Raw genomic sequence first — 25,718 nt, 5'->3', positions numbered from 1 at the left:
GGACAGGACAATGGTCCAATTCACACACTTATCAAGAGAATATACCTGGTCATCCCTACTGCCCCTGATCTGGCAGACTCACTAAACACATGCTTTGTTTGTACATTTTGTTTGGGAGATAAGTGTGCCCCTGGCTATCTGTAAATACATTTAAAAAACAAGAATAGCGTCATCTGGTTTTCTTAAAGGAAATTTAAATTATACATTTAGTTACTTAATTATGTTTTAGTAGTTACATTTACTTTTGATACTTAAGTAGATTTAAAACCAAATACGTCGTCTTTTATTCAAGTAGTATTTTACTGGGTGACTTACTTTAGTCATTTTCTATTAAGGTATCTTTACTTTTACTCAAGTATGAAAATTGGGTACTTTTCCCACCCCTGTAAAAAGGAAATAAAAAGTATGATACAAGAAGGACGCCATGATTCAGATTTGTTCAGTTTATTGATATCAACAATGACAAAGAATAGAGAAATGGTGCAGGTCAAATTTTGGAAGACATTCATTCAGATTAAACAGGTAAATCCTATTGCTTCATATTTTTCCTTTCCCCTGTAAGGATAATGTGTGTCACTGAAACACATTCTTCTTGTGTCTCTTAAGACCGGACACGGTATGCCCTCGCCCTTGTGCTCACCCTCACGGACCGTGCGTGTGGGGATGCCACTCTTAGTGTCACGACGGCACCGCCACACTTCCTTTGGCAATGGTCCTTGGAGACAAAGTTGTTGGCATTGCCCTGGCATCCGCCAAACCAGAACTGGGTGCAACTGCCAGTGGCTGAGTTGTAGTAGAAGCGGGAAGTCCAAATGGCACAGGGTCCAGCGTCATGTGACAGGGAACACATAGGGCCAGACTGAGCAGGAGGAGAGTGGTCCTAGAAAGTGAAAGAGAGAGAGAGTGAGAGCTGTGAACGATCTGAGAGACAAGGCAAGAAGGTCCTTCTATGCCATCAAAATGAACATAAAATTTGACATACCAATTAGGATTTGGCTAAAATACTAGAATCAGTTATAGAACCCATTGCACAACCAACCAAGAATTCCCAAAATGGGACAAACACCAAATTGAGACTGCATACAGAATTCTGCAAAAATATATTTTTTGTACAACGTAAAACCAAATCATGCATGCAGAGCAGAATAAGGCCGATACCCGCTAATTATCAAAATCCAGAGAAGAGACATTAAATTCTACATCCACCAAAGATGCAATTCATGCATCACCTACAGAGAAGTACACCTGGAGAGGAACCCCCTAAGCAAGCTGGTCCTGGAGCTCTGTTCATAAACAGACCACAGAGCCACAGGACAGCAACACAATTAGAACCAACCAAATCATGAGAAAACAAAAAGATAATTACTTGACACATTGGAAAGAATTGACCAAAAACAGAGCAAACTGGAATGCTCTTTGGCCCTAAACAGAGTACACACTGGCAGAATACCTGAAATCTTTGACTATGTACAGGCTCAGTGAGCATAGCCTTGCTATTGAGAAAGGCCGCCGAAGGCAGACCTGGCTCTCAAGAGAAGACAGGCTATGTGCACACTGCCCACAAAATGAGGTGGAAACTGAGCTACACTTCCTAACCTCCTGCCAATTGTATGACCATCTTAGAGAGACAGACACTGCTCAAACAAATAAAGGGAACACTAAAATAACACATCCTATATCTGAATGAATGAAATATTCTTATTAAATACTTTTTTCTTTACATACTTGAATGTGCTGACAACAAAATCACACAAATAATCAATGGAAATCAAATTTATCAACCCACGGAGGTCTGGATTTGGAGTCACACTCAAAATTAAAGTGGCAAACCACACTACAGGCTGATCCAACTTTGATGTAATGTCCTTAAAACAAGTCAAAATGAGGCTCAGTAGTGTGTGTGGCCTCCACGTGCCTGTATGACCTCCCTACAACGCCTGGGCATGCTCCTGATGAGGTGGCGGATGGTCTCCTGAGGGATCTCCTCCCAGACTTGGACTAAAGCATCCGCCAACTCCTGGACAGTCTGTGGTACAACGTGGCGTTGGTGGATGGAGCGAGACATGATGTCCCAGATGTGCTCAATTGGATTCAGGTCTGGGGAACGGACGGGCCAGTCCATAGCATCAATGCCTTCCTCTTGCAGGAACTGCTGACACACTCCAGCCACATGAGGTCTAGCATTGTCTTGCATTAGGAAGAACCCAGGGCCAACCGCACCAGCATATGGTCTCACAAGGGATCTGAGGATCTCATCTCGGTACCTAATGGCAGTCAGGCTACCTCTGGCGAGCACATGGAGGGCTGTGTGGCCCCCCCAAAGAGATGCCACCCCACACCATGACTGACCCACCGCAAAACCAGTCATGCTGGAGGATGTTGCAGGCAGCAGAACATTCTCCACGGTGTCTCCAGACTCTGTCACGTCTGTCACGTGCTCAGTGTGAACCTGCTTTCATCTGTGAAGAGCACAGGGCGCCAGTGGCGAATTTACCAATCTTGGTGTTCTCTGGCAAATGCCAAACATCCTGCAGGGTGTTGGGCTGTAAGCACAACCCCCACCTTTGGACGTCGGGCCCTCATACCACACTCATGGAGTCTGTTTCTGACCGTTTGAACAGACACATGCACATTTGTGGCCTGCTGGATGTCATTTTGCAGGTCTCTGGCAGTGCTCCTCCTTGCACAAAGGCGGAGGTAGCGGTCCTGCTGCTGGATTGTTGCCCTCCTACGGCCTCCTCCACGTCTCCTGATGTACTGGCCTGTCTCCTGGTAGCGCCTCCATGCTCTGGACACTACGCTAACAGACACAGCAAACCTTCTTGCCACGGCCCGCATTGATGTGCCATCCTGGATGAGCTGCACTACCTGAGCCACTTGTGTGGGTTGTAGACTGTCTCATGCTACCACTAGAGTGAAAGAACCACCAGCATTTAGAACTGACCAAAACATCAGCCAGGAAGCATAGGAACTGAGAAGTAGTCTGTGGTCACCACCTGCAGAACCACTCCTTTATTGGGGGTGTCTTGCTAATTGCCTATAATTTCCACCTGTTGTCTATTCCATTTGCACAACAGCATGTGCAATTTATTGTCAATCAGTGTTGCTTCCTAAGTGGACAGTTTGATTTCACAGAAGTGTGATTGACTTGGTGTTACAGTGTGTTGTTTAAGTATTCCCTTTAATTTTTTGAGCAGTGAATTTCCCCTCAGGTTACACAGACTCACAAAGAATTTGAAAACATATCCAATTTTGATAAACTCTCATATCTATTGGGTGAAATACCACAGTGTGCAGTCACAGCAGCAATATATGTGGCCTGTTGCCACAAGAAAAGGGCAACCAGTGAAGAACAAACAATGTTAATACTACCTATATTTATGTTTATTTATTTTCCCTTTCGTACTTTAACTATTTGCATGTCATTACAACACTGTATATATAAATAATAGTTTGACATTTGAAATATCTTTATTCTTTTGGAACTTTTGTAAGTGTAATGTTTACTGTAAAAAATGTTTGTTTATTATCCATTTCACTTGCTTTGGCAATGTAAACATACGTTTCCCATGCCAATAAAGCCCTTACATTGAATTGGAAAAAGACTGGTTGAGAGAGAGGCATATTTGTTTATTCATTGTCCCTTTTGTACTTTAACTATTTGCACATCTTTACAACACTGTATATAGACATAATGACATGTGAAATGTATTTACACTCAGAAGTTCTAAAATAATGTTTACTGTTAATTTGTGTGGTTTGTTTCACTTTTGTTTATTTATTATCTACTTCGAGAGAGAGATTTTCCAATCTAAAGGGATGGATAGACTGCTTTGGATTGTGAAAGAAAAAGAGTGGTCTTGACACAATGGGTAGTGGGCAGCTCTTACCGCAAGTGGGTGGGAATCAGGACATCCTGCCCTTCTATGACCCTGAGCAGGAGTCACCCCATCCAGACAGCAGCCGTACCTGACAACCGGAGACAAACACAGGTAAGGTATAGGGTAGACAAAAAAAAGATAGCTGTTATGGAAAGGCACAAAGGTAGGTGAGACAGAAACATGGACTCAGACAGCATCCATGAATGTGAATGTCACTAGTTGGACTGTCAAAGTAACAAAGTTAATATGCCTCTGCATGCCATGTCTGTTTTACACAATGTTATCTCTATCTTAAAGTTATGTAAAGTTGCACCCAACTGAACAGATGCCACCTAGGTCTTACCGGGTGCGTACGCAGTCATCTGCAGGACATTCCTCTCCTCTAGGCCCACTGGAGGAAGTGTGGCCATCGGGGCAGCAGCCGTAGTATGACTGGGAGCAGTGAGGACCAACCACAGCGGTGGAATAGGGGTCGTACACTGTGTTAGTGGCTAGAGAGAGCAAACGCAGACATATGGCTAAATCTTTAGATAATCTATATAAATAGCCTATATACTTAATGTACCGATAAGTCTTAACGTCAACAGTGAAGAGGCGACTCCAGGATGCTGGCTTTTGCCTTAGCAGAGTTGCAAAGAAAAAGCCATATCTCAGACTGGCCAATAAAAATAAAATGTTAAGATGGGCAAAAGGACACAGACACTGAACAGAGGAACTCTGGCTTAGAAGACCAGCATCCCGGAGTCGCCTCTTCACTGACATTGAGGCTGGTGTTTTGCGGGTACTATTTAATGAAGCTGCCAGTTGAGGACTTGTGAGGCGTCTGTTTCTCAAACTAGACACTAATGTACTTGTCCTCTTGCTCAGTTGTGCACTGGGGCTTCCCACTCCTCTTTCTATTCTGGTTGGAGACAGTTTGCGCTGTTTTTTGAAAGGAGTAGTACACAGCATTGTACCAGATCTTCAGTTTCTTGGTGATTTCTCACATTAAATAGCCTTAATTTCTCAAAACAAGAATAGATTGATGAGTTTCAGGAGAAAATCTTTGTTTCTGGACATTTTGAGCCTGTAATCGAACCCACAAATGCTGATTGTCCATCTTTAGACTAGTTGAGTATCTGGAACGTTTTATTGCTTCTAATCAGGACAGCAGTTTTCAGCTGTGCTAACATAATTGCAAAAGGGTTTTCTAATGATCGATTAGCCTTTTAAAATGACAGACTTGGATTAGCGAACACAACGTGCCATTGGAACACAGGAGTGATGGTTGCTGATAATGGGCCTCTGTATGCCTATGTAGATTTTCCATTTAAAAACAATAGTAGCAACATTAACAATGTCTACGCTGTATTTCTGATCAATTTGATGTTATTTTAATTGCCAAAAAATGTGCTTTTCTTTTAAAAAACAAGGACATTTAAGTGACCCCAAGCTTTTGAACAGTAGCGTAGATGGAATAAAATGTAAATAATACATGTTTTGAAGGTGTTTATTTTTGCTATCGTATATTTAGCAATTCCATAGTTATGTTTAGCCAGAGAGTATATTTTCAGATGTTGATATACCACTTTGACTAGTGGATCCTGTCTTGTCAATATGTAGTTATAATATTTTGATGGATTACAACACTATCTAGACAGAGAATGGAACATACTATAAGAGAGGTGTTTTAGCGTAAGGAGAGATAGAAAAGTTAATTTTCTGTTAAGCTATTTCTGTCTTTACCTTAAAGCCAGGGTATGCATATAATTAGTACCATTGGAAAGAAAACACTTTGAAGTTTGTAGAAATGTTAAAATAATGTTTGAGAATATAACACTATATATGGGGGAGAAAATCCAAAGAAAAACCAACCAGAATTTGTTTTGAGAGAGACCATCCTCAATGGCAAGTGTAAGAGCATACTAAAATTAACTCAAGATGCAATTCCTATGTCTTCCACAGGGTGTCAGTCTATGTTCAATGCTTCAGGCTTGTAACTTCCAAAACGAATAAGAAATATCAGTTTTAGTACAGGGACACATTCTTGGAAATTTGTGTTTGCATGCGCCATGAAGACAGGACACAACTGCTAAAATCGGTTTCCTATTGAACATACTTCTTTCCGTTAGAACTATTATAGTTTGATTACATTTTAGGGTATCTGAGGAGTAAATAGAAATGTATTTTGACTTGTTGACACATATTAGGGGTAGATTTTCAGATTCCTTTCTCTGCAAGATGAACGAGTGGATTACTCAACGAGTGGATTACTCGATGGCGCCAACTAAACAGACTTTTCGGGATATAAAGAAGGATTTTATCCAACAAAATGACACTACATGTTATAGCTGGGACACTTTGGATGCCAAATCATGGGAAGATTTTCAAAAAGTAAGTGAATATTTAATGGCTATTTGTGAATTTATGAAACCTGTGCTGGAGGAAAAATATTTTGACATGAGGCGCCGTCCTCAAACAATCGCATGGCATGTTTTCGCTGTAATAGCTACTGTAAATCGGACAATGCAGTTAGATTAACAAGAATTTAAGCTTTCAACCGAAAGACACTTATATTTACCTAAAATGTTTAATAACAGTAATTTGTATGATTATTTATTTGAAATGCGCTCCCTCCAGTTTCACAGGAAGTTGTCCCACTAGCAGGACGCCTATCCCTAAGAAGTATTTTAATTATCCCAAGTCAATCTACACACATATGATTATAATTACGCACACAAATTGATACACATGCCCATGCATGCATAGAGACAAAAACATCCCTAACGCACACTTGTACCTGAAGAGTCATAAGGTACATATCCTCTCAGAGTGCTGTCATGTCCAGTTGGGTCATGGATACTTGGTACACCTAAACAGAGAGAGAGACAATGATACATGAATAGAACCCCCCCCCCCCCCCCACATACATACACATATACTGAACCAAAAAATATCTAAGCAACGTGCAACAATTTCAAAGGTTTTACTGAGTTACAGTTCAAAGTAGGAAATCAGTCAATTGAAATGTATTATTAATTTGGCCTTATTCTATGGATTTCACATGACAGGACAGGGGCTCAGCCATGGATGGGCCTGGGAGGGCACAGGCCCACCCACTGGGGAGCCAGACACAGCCAATCAGAATGAATTTTTCCTCACAAAAGGGCTTTATTAAATACAGAAATACTCCCACTCTTCTTTCTATTCTTGCAAAGGATAAATTCTCACTAACAGGGATGTAAACAAATTTGTGCACAAAATTTGAGAGAAATAAGCTTTGTGTATATAAAACATTTGATCTTTTATTTCAGCTCATTAAAAACACTTTACGAGTTGTGTTTATTTGTTTTCAGTATGTTTGTATATACAGGACCAGGCAAAAGTTTGAACACACCCACTCATTCAAAGATTTTACTATTTTCTACATTGTAGAATAATAGTGAACACATCAAAGCTATGAAATAGCACATGTGAAATCATGTAGTTTTCTTTTTATTGGCCAGTCTGAGATATGGCCTTTTCTTTGCAACTCTTTCTAGAAGGCCAGCATTCCGGAGTCGCCTTTTCAATGTTGATGTTGAGACTGGTGTTTTGCGGGTAATATTTAATGAAGCTGCCAGTTGAGGACTTGAGGCGTCCGTTTCTCAAACTAGACACTAATGTACTTGTCCTCTTGCTCAGTTGTGCACCCACTCTTCTTTCTATTCTGGTTAGAGACCGTTTGCGCTGTTCTGTGAAGGGAGTTGTACATCGCGTTGTATGAGATCTTCAGTTTCTTGATAAGTTCTCGCATGGCATAGCCTTCATTCTATGAATAGACTGACGAGTTTCAGAAGAAAGGTCTTTGTTTCTGGCCATTTTGAGCCTGTAATCCAACCCACAAATGCTGATGCTCCAGATACTCACTAGTCTAAAGAAGGCCAGTTTTATTGCTTCTTTAAACAGAACAGCAGTTTTCAGCTGTACTAACATAATTGCAAAAGGGTTTTCTAATGATCAATTAGCTTTTTAAAATGATCAACTTTGATTAGCTAACACAACCTGCCACTGGAACACAGGAGTGGCCTGTGTTCCAGGTCTCTACACCTATGTAGATATTCAATAAAAAAAATCAAGTGTTTCCAGCTACAATAGTCATTTATAACATTAATAATGTCTACACAGTATTTCTGGTCAATTTGATGTTATTTTAATTTTGCTTTACATTAAAAAACAGGACATTTGTAAGTGACACCAAACTTTTGAATGGTAGTGTATATAGATGCACACTGGAATTTGACTCACTTTGGGGTTCATGGCAGGCCTGGGTGTTACAGTGCTCCACGGTAGCAGGTTTAGGGTGGGGGGTACACCTGTCTTCCTCATATGGGTTCTGGTCTGTGTCCATACACATTACCCTCCTCTCCCGCACACCTCCACCACAATTCCTAGAGCACTATAGGGAGGAAGAGAGAGAGAGCAGAGAAAGAGAGGATAGATATATTTACACAGAAGTAGAAAGGATAAGAGAAAATTGTAGGACATCGCCGGTCTACTAACCACCGGTCCTGGCAAACCATCATTACACACACCTGTGCCCCATCATGAAGCACACCTGGACTTCATCACTACCCTGATTACTTCCCCTTCATCTAGCACTCCGTTGTGTCACCCATTAGGTAGTATTGTTTATTGTTTTCATGTTTAGATGCTACTGCTGTTTTTGTATTCACTCCATGGTCTTTCCTATTAAAACCTCTTTGGGATAGGGGGCAGTATTTTCAACTTTTGGATAAATAGCGTGCCCAATTTCAACTTCCTGCTACTCATGCCAATAATATAAGATATGCATATTATTAGTGGATTTGTATAGAAAACACTGACGTTTCTAAAACTGTTTGAATCATGTCTGAGTATAACAGAACTTATGTAGCAGGCAAAACCCCGAGGACTAACCATTCAGAATAGATTTTTTTTAGGTCTCTGTCTTTTCAGTGAGGTCTCATGGGGAAACAATATTTCTTAGGGACTTGTTTGCAGTTCCTACCGCTTCCAATGGATGTCACCAGTCTTTGGAATTTGGTTGAGGTTATTCCTTTGTGCAATGAAGAAGTACAGCCATCTTGGAACTGGGTAACGCTGTTGAGAGTTGACCAAGACTTGAAAAGTAGTGTTAGTTTCCTCTCGTCCTCTATTGAAAACTGATAGACCCGTCTTCAATTTGATCGATTATTAACGTTTAAAAATACCTGAAGTTGTATTACAAAAGTAGTTTGAAATATTTTGGCAAAGTTTACAGGCAACGTTTGAGATATTTTGTAACTTTGCGCAAATTGGAAGCAGTTTTTTTCTGGATCAAACACGCCAAATAAATTGACATTTTGGATATATATGGATGGAATTAATCGAACAAAAGGACCATTTGTGATGTTTATGGGACATTGGAGTGCCAACAAAAGAAGCTCGTCAAAGGTAAGGCATGTTTTATATTTTATTTCTGCATTTTGTGTAGCGCCTTCAGGGTTGAAATATGCTACTCTTTGTTTACTGCTGTGGTATCATGAGATAATAGCTTCTTATGCTTTCGCCGAAAAGTATTTTTGAAATCGGACATGTTTGCTGGATTCACAATGAGTGTAGCTTTAATTTGCTATCCTGCATGTGTGATTTAATGAAAGTTTGAATATTATAGTATTTAAAAAGAAAATTGAATCTGGCGCTCTGCATTTTCCCTGGCAATTGGCCAAGTGGGACATTGTGGGACATTTGCGTGGGACATTTGCATCTCCCTATCCCAGAGAGGTTAAAACTTCTTATGGCTACGTTCCGCTAGCGGAACCCCTCGACAACATTCAGCTGAAAAGGCAGTGCGCTAAAATCAAACATTTTTTTTAAAATATGTAACTTTCATACATTCAGAAGTGCAATACATCAAATTAAAGCTTAACTTCTTTAATCTACCCATCGTGTCCGATTTCAAAAAGACTTTACAGCGAAAGCACACCATTTGATTATGTTAGGTCAGAGCCTAGTCACAAAAACACACACAGCCATTTTCCAGCCAAAGAGAGGAGTCACAAAAAAATTAATTCAGCAGGTGTCTTCTTCGTGGCCAATAAGGAGGGGGGTCTTCATCCATGTATTCACTACAGAGGTCTCAATGCCATCACCACCAAGAACCGCTACCCCCTCCCGTTGGTCTCGGCCGCCATTAAACAGCTCCGTGGGCTCTGTTTTTTTGTTTTTTTTGTTTTACCAAGCTGGACCTGTGGAATGCCTACAATTTGATCTGCATCCGGGAGGGGGATGAATGGAAGACGACCTTCAGCATGATATCTGGGCACTATGAGTACTTAGAGATGCCTTATGGATAAGCCAATGCTCTGTCAGTGTTCCAGGCATTAGTGAATGAGGTGTTTCGAGAAATGCTTGGGCGTTAGGTGGTTGTGTATATTAGTGATATCCTGATCTACTTGGCCACCTTGGAGCATATCGCTCACGTCCGGGTAGTCCTGAAACGCCTCCTGGAGAACCAACTGTATGTCAAAGCGGAGAAATGTCAGCTTCCTCAAGCTGCCGTCTCCTTCTTGGGATATAGGATCAGCCTGCAGAGAGTGGTTTTGGAGGAGAGGAAGGTAGCTGCAGTCAGGCCATGGCCAGTCCCAACCACCATAAAGGGACTACAACGGTTTTTGGAGTCCCCTCAAAGGTTGTCCCCGTAAGTTGGTGTGGAATTCTGCAGCCGATGAGGCCTTCCGTCTACAGAAGGGGCGTTTCACCTCTGCACCGTTTCACCGCCCAGATCCTACTCTTTCATTCATGGTGGAGGTAGACACCCCAGAAGTGGGTGTGGGGGCTGTCCTTTCACAACTTCAATGTAATCCACAAAAATTGTATCCATGTGCATACTACTTTAAAAAAGTGTTTCTTGCAGAAAGGAACCATGGTCTTTGATTGGGAGCTCCTTGCGGTGAAGTTGGCATTAGAGGAGTGGAAATACTGGTTGAAGGGTGCCACGGACACATTTCTCATCCTCCCCGACCATAGGAACCTGGAGTACATATGGAAAGCGAGGCGGCTGAACCCGCGCCAAGCAAGAAGGACCCTTTTTTACCAGATTCAACTTCACCCCGCTGCCCACGTGAGGCTCCAATGCGCCGTCCTCCGCTGGAAGGAGCAGGTGGATCATCACCGCAGTGAGGCGCCTGTGTTCCATCCTGGTGATCACATCTGGCTCCACCAGGAACCTCCTGCTCTTCCTGCCCTGCCGGAAGCTGAGCCCTTGGTTTGTGGGGCCATTCAAAGTGCTCCGGAGGGTCAATGAGGTAACATACAGATTACAGATTCCCACTAACTATTGGATCTCACCCTCTTTTCACGTTTTCCTCCTCAGGCCGGTGGTTCCTGGTTCCCTGGCTGATTCAGCCCCCCATGACCCACCTCCCCTGGACATCGAGGGAAGCCCCGCTTATGCTGTCAGATCCCTCCTGGACTCCTGCCATTGTGAGGGTAGGCTCCAGTACCTGGTAGATTGGGAGGGGTACAATCCAGAGGTGTTGGGTTCCGGGGGACAACATTCTAGATCCCAACATCCTCTCAGATTTACACCTTCACTGACCAGACCAGCCCACTTCTTGCACTCGGAGCAGTCCCCATGGCCGGCGTCGTCCTGCGACTAGAGCCGTACGTGTGCGGAGGGGATGTACTGTCACTTCTACTCCCACTTTGGTAATTGACGTCGCCTGTCTACTTACCGACGGTCCTGGCAACCCCATCATTAAGCACGTCTGGCAACCACAATTACGCACACCTGCATCCAATCATGAGGCACACCTGGACTTCATCACTCCCTGATTACTTCCACTTTATTTAGCACTCCATTTTATCACCCATTAGGTGGTATGGTTTCATGTTTAGACTACTCCTTTTTTCTATTCCTGTGTCTCTGTTATAGAGATCCTACATAAGGGTATAGTACAGAGGAGGCTGATGGGAGGAGCTATAGGAGGACAGGCTCATTGTAATGGCCGGAATGGAGTAAGTGGAATGGTATCAAACATATGGAAACCACGTTTGACGCTGTTCCATTGATTCCAGCCATTACAATGAGTCCGTCCTCCTATAGCTCCTCTCACCAGCCTCCTCTGGTATAGTATGAGGTCGAACATCCCTCTCCAATTCAAAATGCTTTGTTGACATGACAAAATGACTTGTATGTATTGCCAAAGCAACAATGTGGAACAATTTAACAAACAACAAAATGTAGCTCTCTTGTTACCAGTCCGAAGTCATGGACGTGCCAGCTGATGTGGATGTGGCAGGCTGGCTTTCGGCAGGCCTGGACTGCAGGTGGGCGTACCAGACCACCGCAGGCTTGGTCCCCAAAGCGCTCCCCTCCTGCCCCCACGCAAACCACCTCCCTGGTCTGCTGGCCGTCCCCACAGGTCACCGAACACTGGGAATGGGAAATATATAATAGGGAAACTTGGCATCAAAACAAGATCAATGGCTCAATCTTACATTTGACATTTTCATAATTTAGCAGACGCTCTTATCTAGAGCAACTTACATTGGAGAAAATAGAGTTAAGTGCCTTGCTTAAGGGCACAGTGGCAGATTTTTTACCTTGTCGGCTCAGGGATTCAAACGAGCAGTGGCGTGTATTCATGGTTGCCATGGAAAGCAAAGCTTCCCCAAATATTTCACCAATGAAAATGTATCTTTCATCTCTGTGTTTTCAAAGTGTCTCAATCTCACTGGAGAAATCATCCGAACAAGGGAAACGGCGCCCCTCTGTTTCAGTATGTGTAGCCCTTGTATCTGATGCTGTCTGGATCAAAAGAGTATGACGTTGTCGCCGTACCTTTTGATTGATACCAGCAAGCATTTAGCCAATCACCGTTGAGCTGAGCTCAACTGTGGGTTGTCCTGATGCAGCAAAACACTCCAAGAGAGGCCAGTTTGGATTTGGCTTCACACCAATCAAATCACATCCAAAGCAAAACGTGTTTCTGATCAGCTTGTGTTGTTGTCCTGCAGAAGCTAGCTTACTAAACCTTTTCTTAAGTCATGGATGGAGATTGGGATTTGGACTTGTGGTTTTGACTTAACACTCTGTACAGGCCAATGATGTTGACGGCGAATCTAATCATGAATTCATATTGTGCCACTGAGACGATTTAAATGTAATATGTAGGCTCATGTTAACTAGCTAACTTAGCTGATTCATTGTTGCCCATGTGAGGAACTTAGGCTAGCAAGCTTAAGTATGACAACAAGTATGACAAAAAAGCGTACCGTATGACAGACCCATGAACATTGGCTTTCATCTAGTCTATGCACACTCTCACACGCACACACAGAGACAGAAATCAGTACCGCTGACAGCCACATTGATTGGACCAATTTTTGTAAGGGGTATATCAGCTTTAATATCAATGTATTTGTCTGCATCATTTCCAATCCCCCATAGAGACAATACCAGTAAAAAGTTTGGACATCTACTCATTAAAAGGTTTTTCTTTCTTTCTTTTACTATTTTCTGCATTGTAGAATAATAGTGAAGACATCAAACCTGTGAAATAACACGTATGAGATCACATAGTAACCAAAAAAGTGTATTTTAGATTCTTCAAGTTAGGCACCTTTTGCCTTTGACAGCTTTGCACACTCGTGACACTCTCTCAACCAGCTTCATGTATTCAATTAACAGGTATGCCTTGTGGAATTTCTTTCCTTCTTAACCACTTTTCTTTGTGAGACGCATAGTGGTGAACTGATGATCTCTGCACGTGTGGTTCCCACTGTGAAGCATGGAGGAGGAGGTGTGAGGTTGCTTTGCTGGTAACACTGTCAGGGATTTATTTAGAATTCAAGGCACACTTAACCAGCATGGCTACCACATCATTCTGCAGCGATATGCCATCCCATCTGGTTCGCGCTTAGTGTGACTATCATTTGTTTTTCAACAGGACAATGACCCAACACACCTCCAGGCTGTGTAAGGGCTAATTAAACAAAAAGGAGAGTGATGGAGTGCTGCATCAGATGACCTGGCCTAAAGAAATCACCCAACTTCAACCCAATTGAGATGGTTTGGGATGAGTTGGATCGCAGAGTGGAGGAAAAGCTCAGCATATGTGGGAACTCCTTCAAGACTGTTGGAAAAGCATTCCAGTTGAAACTGGTTGACAGAATGCCAAGAGTGTGCAATGCTGTCATCAAAGCAAAAGATACAGTAGGTAAACTGGGATATGGCTGAAGAGTTAATCAGGGTGATTTTTCCTATAAAAATGTATTGTAGTGTATGTAGGATATGAATACCGAGTATGTAAGCATCACCGTCAGACTATTTTATTGGTAAACTACATGGGAATGTAAAAGTTACTTTTTTTTGTGATCCAAAACATAATATAGTACACATATCATGATTTAGTTGTAATCCAGAGAGGTTAGGAAAAAATATCAAGATCTTAGATGAGGCTGTGAAAGGATCCATATTGTGGATTTAAAAGAAAACAACATGAATCCTCAGCATACAATGACACCTTTTTAAACTCTGGATTTCTAGCCGCTTGATATTATTGTTGATATTATAGCTAACATTTCGATGGCCATTATAAATAAATATACTGATAGGGGACAGCCTTGTTTTACTCCTCTTGACAGTTTAATACTTTCTGAGAAGTGGCCATTATTTACTATTTTACACCTAAGATTACTACACATGACTTTAACACATTGTATAAGCGATTCTCTAAAATTTAAATATTCCAGGCATGTATGTATAAATTCCAGTCATACTTTATCAAAAGTCTTTTCAAAGTCAGCTTTGAATACCAGGCCAAGTTTCCCTGATTTTTCATAGTGTTTTATTGTTTCCAGTATAGTTTGTTGATTGGACTAAATAGTTTTTGGTATATTTACGTTTGTTTTCACTGTATTAAACTAAGCATAAATTGCATACAACCTTGTTGATTTGATGATGTTTCAATGTTTAAGAGGAAATGGTGCTGGAATAGCGGAGGCAATGCTCCTGTTTCCTTTGTGCTGACTTGCTTAACGCCATGGTTCTAAATTAGTAGTTTAGTAAAATGGCAGAAACATTAACTTGCTTGACCATGCTGTAGGCCATGTAACTGTTTGTTACATGCAATATTTATTTGCTTTGTTGACTTCACAGGACAGATTTTGTCCTTCCAGTTTTGTTATGAAACAAATATAACGTAAATGTAAGTTAGTTTGGAGTATGTAATTTTGGGACTATTCCATTGGTACCGGCTAAACTAAATCCATTGCAACTCAAAGTATTTGACATTACATTATGTATTCGACCCAGGTCTGACTGGTAACCCACCACACTTCCACAGCCACCCTTTAGTCTTATAATCATACTAGTAATAATACTGGTAACAGTCTCACTATACCGACCATACTGGTCCCCCCAGGTACCCACCACACTGAAGCTGGACACGCTGTACTCGGCACATCCTTGCTGGTTGCAGGCCTGCTGGCTTTCCGGCCTGGGCAGTTGCTGGGAGACGCAGTAAGAGTCATCCACCACATGGGGTGCCATCGAGTCCTGTACCATGCACTGCACGCTGCGGTGCTGGGTGCCACTGTTGCAGGGGGCCGAGCACTCGGACCAGGCACTGTATGTGTAGGCATACGTGAGGGGCTCGCGGTAGCGGAGGTTGGCAGCGGGAGTGGCAGGCGCCACATCGCGGTCCATGCCAATGATTTCTCCATTTCTCACAGCCTAGAGAAGGAAAATATAGGAGGATTACATGGTCAAACAACATCCCTGAACAGATGACACAGTTATATTCCCCCCCACAACCTCCCTCCCATGCTAGTTTTGGTTATCCTCCCTACTCCCATCCCCAGGACAGGCCCGGGACACTCCTGCCCCCGATGGCAGCCCCAACCCTGCACCAGGAGCCACGCCAAGTCCTCCTGTACACACCCGGAATGGAGCTTTGGCTGCCACTTCACACACTAACTTTAGCTATTTTATTTTTGCTTAATCACACTAGACCTGAATCAAACGATGAAACCAGCTGCCAAATGTTTTCTCAACGCAATGTTTGTTTTTAGTCAGTATAGTAATGTTATTGATCTGACAGTTTCCCTAGCTAATTCCCTACTTTCACACTGACATAGTATAAACAGCTCTACACTGTCATGGTGAAAAGTCAGTAAACAACACTATGCTCATAATGTCTTAGTAGGATCAGGTTAATGTGTAGGCTACAATCTGGGATCTGGGAATAATGGTCATTTCAATTGTTGAACCATTGATTCTATTATTGGATAATATATAACGTATAAATGTACACAAGTATTTCTTTGTCATGCCTCATCAATTTTTTTTTTTTTTTTTAATTGTTTTTGTTTTTGTTTTGTCATCTGTCATCTGTCATCTGACAGAATCAGATGGTGACAGGGTTCACAGCAGGGTCGGAGAACCAGTGAAGACCAGTCTCTGACGGCGCAGAAGGGAACTTTTGCAGATACAACACTTTTTCTCTCTGTGCAGTAAACACTGGACAAACAAGAAGCTTCAAAGACTGAAACAAATTTAAGGCAGTGTGACAAACCTCTAAAGTTGATTTCAAAACTGTATCAAGGGTTGATAGAGGCTTTTCTTGGTGACACAAAACATGTAAAACAAAAATGTGAGGAAGACCTGAGAGACGCTAATGATGATGAATAGATGCAGAGATGTTAGAATGCCCAGTCATGTTCATATCTCAGACATAAATTACTGCAGTTTAAGACCATCCATAGAAAGTACTATATGCCAGTGAAACTGAATATCATGCCCTCTGAAATGTACTTCCTCTGCTGGAGGTGTTAAACACAGAAGGGAACATGTTTCAATATGCTATTTTATTTATCTGTTATTTTACCAGGTAAGTTGACTGGGAACACGTTCCCATTTGCAGCAACGACCTGGGGAATAGTTACAGGGGAGAGGAGGGGGATGAATGAGCCAATTGTAAACTGGGGATTATTAGGCTATGATCTTGGGAAGGCTGGCTGAATTCTGGCAAAGAGTCTGTTCTTTTATCTCAATATGTCTACAGATTCTCCCTTTAACCTGTTTTTGTTTTGTTGGAAATGTTGATACTGGAGACTTATCAGAAGAAATTGTGTAACCTAGCATTTATTACAAGATTTTGAGTGTTTTTAGGCAATCCCTAGCTGCTGGGCTGCTCAGTCCTGGCCCTGGAGGTCTGCTGTACTGTTGTCACTCTAGCCTTGGCCTAACACACCCGAAACCAATAAAGAAGGTTTCACTAAGATCCTAAAGCTGAGTGGGGTGTGTTGGGGCGCCGCAGGGCCGTGGACCCTTAGGGACAAGACAGGGTAACCCAGCTATATTGTGTGCAAGTCAAAAGAGCTCTACTGTACTATTAGGCCATTGACATGAATTGCAGAGCATTCAGAAAGTATTCAGACCAGTTGTCTTTTTCCACATTTTGTTACATTACAGCCTTATTCTAAAATGTATTACATTGTTTTTCCCCCTCATCAATCTACATACAATACCTCATAATGACAAAGCAGAAACAGGTTTTTAGATTTTTCTTTGCAAATTCATGAAAAAAAAACTTAAATGTCACATTTACATAAGTATTCCGACCCTTTACTCAGTACTTTGTTGAAGCACCTTTGGCAGCAATTACAGCCTCAAGTCTTCTTGGGTATGACACTATGAGCTTGGCACACCTGTATTTAGGGAGTTTCTCCCATTATTCTCTGCAGATCCTGGGCTCCAACACAGGATGGAGCTCGTGGTCCAGTCGATAACAGAATCCCAAAACCACAGGAAAATTAAAAAAATATATATAATATATATTTTTTTAATTATGAGGAGGAACTGTATGGTCTCACTGTGGTTTCCTGATATCCGTATATGAACGGGCACTGTGCTATGGGTGACTCTTCCAATATAGCGGCCGTTCAGTGCCCTTGCATCCATGGGGACAAAGAGAAGTTGAGTGGGAATACCTCATTCCGAAACCATGCTAGCATCCATAAGTCTGTGTTGCCCAGCAACAGCCCCAAAACATCACTGCTCTAGAGGTGATCTGCATGGAGGAATGGGCCAAAATACCAGCAGTGTGTGAAAACATTGTGAAGACTTACAGAAAACGTTTCACCTCTGTCATTGCCAACAAAGGGCAGATAACAAAGTATTGAGATAAACTTTTGTTACTGACCAAATACTTATTTTACACCATAATTTGCAAATAAATTCATTAAAAATCCCACAATGTGATTTTCTGGATTTTTTTCCCCTAATTTTGTCTGTCATAGTTGAAGTGTACCTATGATGAAAATTACTGGCCTCTCATCTTTTTAAGTGGGAGAACTTGCACAATTGGTGGCTGACTAAATACTTTTTTGCCCCACTGTACATCAGCCCCAGAGTCAGTGAGCACCCGGAGAGACAGTTAGAATTCAGCCTATGTGAGCGTTCCCTCACCGATAACCTAGCTCTTCCCAGTTGCATGGGCTCAGGAGTATCCAACTCACTCGTCGCCGATGATTCTCGGGGAACCTTGGGTGTTTGAGCTCTACTCTGAAATACACACGTCGGGGATTTACGGTTTCCTTAGGACGTGTGCCAGCATCAGCAGACAAACCCAACGTCCTTTCACACCGGCATTCTCGTAGGCGCCCATCAATCCTAATCACCAGGACGATGAGGGAATCGAGGGCCCGTGGTATTTCCTGAGCTGCGAGCTCATCCTTTATCCCATCCAACAGTCCATGGAGGAAGGTGTGAGCCTCTGGATTCCAGGAACTCTTGGCGGCCAATGTGCAAAAATCTACTACGTAGTCTGCCACACTACGGGAGTTCTGATGTACCAGCAGTAGTTTGAGCCGCCTCCCACCCGGGCACCAGAGAATCAAAAACCTTCCTCACTTCTGCCATGAATTCCTCCAAGCTATGGCACACAGCGGATTGCTGTTCCCACACAGCCATTGCCCAGGAAAGCGCCCTTCCAGACATTAGCGTGATTAAAACCGCTATCTTCGATCGGTCCGACAGGAACGAAGAGGGCTGGAGTTAAAAATGAAGGAGCATTGGGGATGGAATGCCCAGCAGCTACCAGGATTGCTTACATAGCGCTCCGGAGGAGGTAAGTGGGGTTTTCGGGGAGCCAGGGAGGTTGAACAAAACCACTAGTAGCAGAAAGATTACTGGGTGGTTGGGAGGTCTCAGATGTAGTATGCTGCCTATGAGCTAATTCACAGATTTGCTCCATAATAGCCTTGAACCCTTGGTCGTGGCGTTCCGTCAGGGAACGAAGCCCTTCCAAAAGGTCCAGCAGTAGCTCTTCATGCCTCCCAATGGTGGCTCCCTGCTGGGAGACAACATGACGGAGCTGGTCCAAGTCTGCTGGGTCAGTCATGGCCAGTTCGTACTATCATGACACAAGGCGAAACCCATATGCAGACACAGGAGGCAGATGGTTGAGCTCCAATATTCATTATAACAAAAGGGGTAGGCAAAAGGCAGGTCGGGGACAGGTGGGAGTTCAAAAACCAGATCAGAGTCCAAACAGTACAAGAGGATAGGCAGGCTCGAGGTCAGAACATGCATAGAGGTCAGACAGGCGGGTTCGGCGTCAGGACAAGGAAGGGTCAAAAGCAGGAGAGCTAGGAAAAAACAGAGCCTGGGAAAAACAGGAGCTAGGAAAACGCTGGTTGACTTGGTAAAACAAGACGAACTGGCACAGAGAGACAGGAAACACAGGGATAAATACACCGGGGATAATAAGCGACACCTGGAGGGGGTAGAGACAAGCAGGTTTTTCTTTCTGCTTGCATTTATGTTTTTTTATGTTGATGTGTGTATTTTCTGTAATTTCTGTAATTCATGGCTCATCTGTAAAAGAGACCTAAACATTTAAAATGATACATTTCAGTGAAAGGGGATAGACAGATACAAAGACATGTATTGCATTTGTGTTTAAGGTGCTTGCACTTTACCCACTAAAACAGCCCCGTGCATTTTGGTGTGTTGCCGTCATCAGAAAGATAACATTTCTAATGTATTTTCCAATTCAACAAGCAAGTTGAAGTAAGTACCTACCCGGTGGACACAGATGTCGATTCAACGTCTATTCCACGCCGGTTCAACGTAATTGAATTGAAATGACATGGAAACAACGTTGATTCAACCAAAGTGTGCTCAGTGGGAAAGTACTAACTACTAACCTTGCAGATGCCGTTGATACAGATGTCACTGCGCCCCACATAGCAGGGTGTCCCGTCCACCACGGAAGGCCTGTGTCTGTAGAAGAAGTTCTCTCCGCGGGGGACGCAGTTCAGCTCACATGGGTTGGACGCTTCACAGGTAAACAACAACAGGTAAACAACAACAGGTAAACAACAACAGGTAAACAACAACAGGTAAACAACAAAGTACATGAGTATTTCTTTGTGTATGGGTAATGTGGTTATGGGTAATAATCCATAGTGAAATGTTGAACTATTATTTGCATCAATATTACAGTTTTATTCAATAGCTTTTCACAAGTATGTGGTACATTTTGACAACACAAAAGTCAAAACAGATCATCAAAAAGGCAGTCGTTTCAAAATTCTAAGAGCAATTTCAATTGACTACGTACAACACACAAAATCATAGTCACTTTTACACCTAGAAATACAGGTTTCGCATTGGAATATGTGTTCATATAGAGTAACTGCTTATCACAATGCAATGCTCACATTACTTTTGATATGATTGTCTATATAATTTTACTGTGAAATACCACAACATCATTGATTTAATCACCGAAACACAACATAATAATTTTTTCACATTTTAGTTGTTTTAACAACCAGTTAATCCAATAGCAGAAAATACAAGATACACGTTTCAAAATTGCCCTTTGAATATAATATGCTACAGTACTGTAAATTACAGTACATTACACCGTATTAACATTAGGCAATACACTTGCAACACCTACATAAATTGACCCTTCAAAAATCTAAGGTGTGATCAACGGTGTACTGTTAGCTAGCTAGCTAATATTAGCTGGCTGGCTTCCTAGTTTACGTTATTATTCATATTCATATCCCAGAGCCGTTTGCTTTTCTAGTTAGAGCCTATTGTTAGCTAGCTAACATTGAACCTGGTTGGTTAGCTCCAAGCATTTTCATGCAGGGTAGTAATGAATTCAATTGTCACTGTGCTCATTGTTGTTTAACTAGCTAACGTTGGCTGGCTGGCTCATTAGCTAAAGTTACGTGACACGTGTGATCTTACACGTTGTTTACTAGGTTCATTGTTTACCTAGCTAGCTGCATGTCTTAAGCTATAGTGTACAACACCCATTAAATATGGCCGGTGTCGGTAAACATTGGCAATTTACAGTACTGTAGCACAATCCATTCAACGGGCAATTTTTAAACACGTATCTTGCATGTTTTGCTATTTGATTGACTGGTTGTTAAAACAACAAAATGGAGAATATATCATTATGTCATTATGTTGTCTTTTGGTGGTTAAATCAACGTGCTCATATTTCACAGTAAACATATTTTGGATCAAAGGTTGCGTGGTAAAAGCAGTGGTGTAAAGTACTTAAGTAAAAAATACTTTAAAGTACTACTTAAGTCGTTTTTCTGGGTATCTGTACTTTACTATTTATATTTTTTACTACTTTTACTCCACTACATAACTTAAGAAAATATTGTACTTTTTACTCCATACATTTTCCTTGACATCCAAAAGTACTCATTACATTTTGAATGCTTAGCAGGACAGGAAATTAACCAATCACGCACTTATCAACCGAACATCCCTGGTCATCCATGCTGCCTCTAATCTGGCAGACTCACTAAACACATGCTTTGTTTGTAAATTATGTCTGAATTTTGGCCTGTGCCTGTGGCTTTCCGTAAATAAAGAAAAACAAGAAAATGGTGCCTTCTGGATTGCTTAATAAAAGGAATTTGAAATTATTTATACTTTAACTTTTAATACTTTTAGACTTTTACTCAAGTAGAATTTTACTGGGTGACTTAAACTTTTACTTGAGTCATTTTCTATTAAGGTATCTTTACTTTTACTCAAGTATGACAGTTGGGTACTTTTTCCCTATGTTAAAGTTGTATCCAAACAAAATAAATGCAAAATAAAAGGTTTTGAATATGAGACTTGCTTCGTTACAAGTGTTACCAGTTTGGAGTTTTGTACTAAGAGTGTAGAAAATCCCCCCACATACTTGTGAAAATAGCATCAAAGTACTAAAAAATAATATGGCAATACAGTATATAATCCGTATTGTACCTCCATGGTAAGGCAGCCAGGTGTAACGTTTGCCCTGGAAGTCCATCCTACTAAACTGGGCACACTGCTCCTCACGGAAATCCCTGGATCCCGCTGGACATGCCTGCATGGAGCAATTACAGACAATGTCCGTCTGTTAGTGTTTACATCGGAAACAGAGAGAGAGATTGTGTGTGTGTGTGTGTGTGTGTGTGTGTGTGTGTGTGTGTGTGTGTGTGTGTGTGTGTGTGTGTGTGTGTGTGTGTGTGTGTGTGTGTGTGTGTGTGTGTGTGTGTGTGTGTGTGTGTGTGTGTGTGTGTGTGTGTGTGTGTGTGCCTGTGTGTGTGCACCTGCATATTACAGATGCGGTAAGATTTTGAAGATCCCACGCAGTTGTTTCCTCCATCTGTCCTGCAAGTCAAAGAGAAGTAGAGTCAGAAAGACACACAATCATCATATACACTCTCTCTCTCACTTGCATGCTGTCTCTCTCTCTCTTTCTTTTACCTTGCAGTGATACATTGCCTGATCCTCATGGCTACTCCAGTGCCACAGGGGCGACTGCACGCCCCATAAGCCCCATACTCCCCCCAGTAGTCATTGCTGGGTGATGTTAGCTGGAACACAACAGCAGCCAGCACATCAAGCACTGAGACACCACTGTGCACTAGTACACACAGTACTCTACACCAGAATAGCAACTGGAAAACATCCTATCACCACAAACCATTCCATATCATTACACAAACCCTTATTATACACCAGTACGGTAAAGATAGAAAATCCCCACATTCCAGCTGTTTTTGTAAACAGAATCATACTATTTGTGTGTGTGTACATTCACAGTGTAAACTTGAACTGTATTGTATGCTATTGAGTTGTGTTGTATTTTTTTTTAAATATTTTATGTGTATGTGGTATTATTAGATTATCATATGTACTGTATTTCCAGTTTGTACTTTGTACTTTGTACAGAATAATACAATCAAATAAGTATCACTTACAGAGAATGATGGTACAGCCAGTAACTGCAGGAGAACCAGGACCAGTAGGATGCCCATGTTTACTAGGGAGTAAGTGCAATGATAGTACTGCATTGAAGAAAGCCACAGATTGTAAAGACCTTACCAGCAATGTCCTTTTAAAGGGACATTTCTAAAATGTTCAACTTCATGTTCATCATCTCCATCATCTCCCCAACATCAGCATGTGAACATGACGCATTTTTTATGTTTTGTAGTAAAAAAAAAATATAAAGGAAGAGAATGTGTTTCCAATGATAGCATCAACTAATTAGAATAACGTTTGTAGACAATTAGTATGCAATTCCTAGTCATAATTGGTTAAAATCACATCGTGTACACCGGTGTTGTCAATAGAAACACTTAGCTTCTTCTGTCTATTTTACTGGAAAACATAGAAACAGTCAACAAATGTTTATGTCGGGGTGGCACTTGAGATGATGAATATGAAGGAAAACATTTGTGAAATGTCGCTTTAACGCGTTTCATTTAACATCTGATGAACTTTCGGATTAATACGATTACATACAGTACCAATCAAACGTTTTGGACACCCCTACTCATTCCAGGTTTCATTATTTATGATTATTTTCTACATTGTAGAATAATAGTGTGGACATCAAAATGATGAAATAACACCAAAAATTGTTAAACAAATTAAAATACACCTTATGTTTGAGATTCTTCAAAGTAGCCACTCTTTTCCTTGATGATAGCTATGCACACTCTTGGTGTTCTCTAAACCAACTTGTTAAAAGTACATTTGTGGAATTTCTTTAATTCTTAATGTGTTTGAGCCAATCAGTTGTGTTGTGACAAAGTAGGGTTGGTATACAGAAGATACCCCTTTTTGGTAAAATGCCAAGTCTGAGTGGCGCAACGTTCGAAGGCACTGCATCTCAGTGCTAGAGGCGTCACTACAGACCCTGGTTCGATTCCAAGCTGTATCACATCCGGCTGTGATTGGGAGTCCCATAGGCGGCCTAGTGTCGTCTGGGTTAGGCCGTCATTGTAAATAAGAATTTGTTCTTAATTGATTTGCCTAGTTAAATAAAGGGTAAATAAATGTATGGATTTAAGAACAGCTCAAATAAGCAAAGAGAAATGACAGTCCATCATTATTTTAAGACATTGAGGTCAGTCAATCTTTGAAAGTTTCTTCAAGTGCAGTCGCAAAAACCATCAAGCGCTATGAGGAAACTGGCTCTCATGAGGACCGCCACAGGAAAGGAAGACCCAGAGTTACCTCTGCTGCAGAGAATAAGTTCTTTAGCATCAGAAATTGCAGCCCAAATAAATGCTTCACAGAGTTCATCTAACAGACACATCTCAACATCAACTGTTCAGAGGGGACTACGTGAATCAGGCTTTCATGGTCGAATTGCTGCAAAGAAACCACTACTAAAGGACACCAATAATAAGAAGAGACTTGCTTGGGCCAAGAAACACGAACAATGGACATTAGACCGGTGGAAATCTGTCTTTTGGTCTGATGAGTCCAAATTTGTGATTTTTGGTTCCATCCGCCTTGTCTTTGTGAGACGCAGAGTAGTTGAATGGATGATCTCCACATGTGTAGATCCCACAGTGAAGCATGGAGGTGTGATGGTGTGGGGTTGCTTTGCTGGTGACACTGTCTGTGATTTATTTTCGAATTCAAGGCACACTTAACCAGCATGGCTACCACAGCATTCTGTAGCAATACACCATCTCATCTGGTTTGTGCTTAGTGGAACTATCCTTTGTTTTTCAACAGGACAATCAATCAAATTCAATCAAATGTATTTATAAAGCCCTTCTTACATCAGATGATGTCACAAAGTGCTGTACAGAAACCCAGTCTAAAACCCCAAACAGCAAGCAAGGAAGGTGTAGAAGCACAATGACCCAAAACACACCTCCAGGCTGTGTAGGGGTTATTTGACTAAGAAGGAGAGTGAAGGAGTGCTGCATCAGATGACCTGGCCTCCACAATCCCCCAGACCTCAACCCAATTGGACCGCAGAGTGAAGGAAAAGCAGCCAACAAGTTCTCAGCATAAGTGGGAACTCCTTCAAGACTGTTGGAAAATCATTCCAGGTGAAGCTGGTTGAGAGAATGCCAAGAGTGTGCAAAGCTGTCATCAAGGAAAAGGGTGGCTACTTTGAAGAATCTGAAATATTAAATATATTTTAATTCAAAATTCACCAAGAAATCGCTCTAAGCTGAAATTGTAATTTGCCTTATTTAATTGTTCCTACGACTACATACTATTGGTGCGTATCTTTTACATACAGGCCACACAGACAGCTTTAACATACACAGAGAAGACAAAATAACCACTTGTCACCACAAAAGACACATTCCCTAAAATGTTTCCAAAAATGTAACGAGTATGAGAACATGATAATAGAATATATGATCATCATTCAATAGTACCTTATCAATATCTCTGTAGTTTAAATCCAAGCCTCTTGCCCAGCATCCTAGAAGGAAGTGCACTCACCCAGAAGACAGGACAGCGACTGACACTCAGTTATCTGTCCACTCCACCTCTCAGCTCTCAAAGCTGTT

At 41.7% G+C, this 25,718-nt stretch overlaps 1 protein-coding gene across 3 annotated transcripts; it reads right to left on the bottom strand.

Annotated features, from left to right (window-relative positions):
• Window positions 1-430: 430 nt before the first annotated feature.
• LOC123994937 (papilin-like) lies at window positions 431-25,718 on the bottom strand. Of its 3 annotated transcripts, none has more exons than XM_046298069.1 (13): window positions 25,651-25,718; window positions 23,148-23,209; window positions 22,651-22,760; window positions 22,494-22,554; window positions 22,165-22,267; window positions 20,079-20,209; window positions 15,298-15,600; window positions 12,121-12,297; window positions 8,148-8,298; window positions 6,661-6,732; window positions 4,225-4,372; window positions 3,891-3,969; window positions 431-880 (listed from the first exon to the last, which is right to left on the bottom strand). In XM_046298069.1, exons 2-13 carry the CDS (start codon window positions 23,202-23,204, stop codon window positions 602-604), a joined length of 1,671 nt encoding a protein of 556 aa, XP_046154025.1. In that variant the 5' UTR covers window positions 23,205-23,209; window positions 25,651-25,718; the 3' UTR covers window positions 431-601. The 3 variants fall into 3 exon arrangements, with proteins under 3 accessions (XP_046154025.1, XP_046154023.1, XP_046154024.1); XM_046298067.1 differs by having other exon boundaries at window positions 25,584-25,716; XM_046298068.1 differs by lacking the exon at window positions 25,651-25,718 and adding an exon at window positions 25,584-25,647 and having other exon boundaries at window positions 23,148-23,234.

The sequence above is a fragment of the Oncorhynchus gorbuscha genome, linkage group LG14 (assembly GCF_021184085.1).
Source record: "Oncorhynchus gorbuscha isolate QuinsamMale2020 ecotype Even-year linkage group LG14, OgorEven_v1.0, whole genome shotgun sequence".
Lineage (NCBI taxonomy): Eukaryota > Metazoa > Chordata > Actinopteri > Salmoniformes > Salmonidae > Oncorhynchus > Oncorhynchus gorbuscha.
The sequence above is the reverse complement of the archived record's forward strand: the minus strand, read 5'-3'. Positions and strand labels throughout refer to the sequence as shown.

What these genes read in the sequence shown, in the direction of transcription:
- LOC123994937 (XM_046298069.1), bottom strand. Translation starts at nt 23,204, where the DNA reads ATGGGCATCCTACTGGTCCTGGTTCTCCTGCAGTTACTGGCTGTACCA. An exon ending in GTATCAACGGCATCTGCAAG is followed by an intron (nt 15,601 to 20,078) that starts GTTAGTAGTTAG and finishes TTCCTTCTCTAG; the next exon opens with GCTGTGAGAAATGGAGAAAT. An exon ending in ACGTCCATGACTTCGGACTG is followed by an intron (nt 8,299 to 12,120) that starts GTAACAAGAGAG and finishes TCCTCCCTATAG; the next exon opens with TGCTCTAGGAATTGTGGTGG.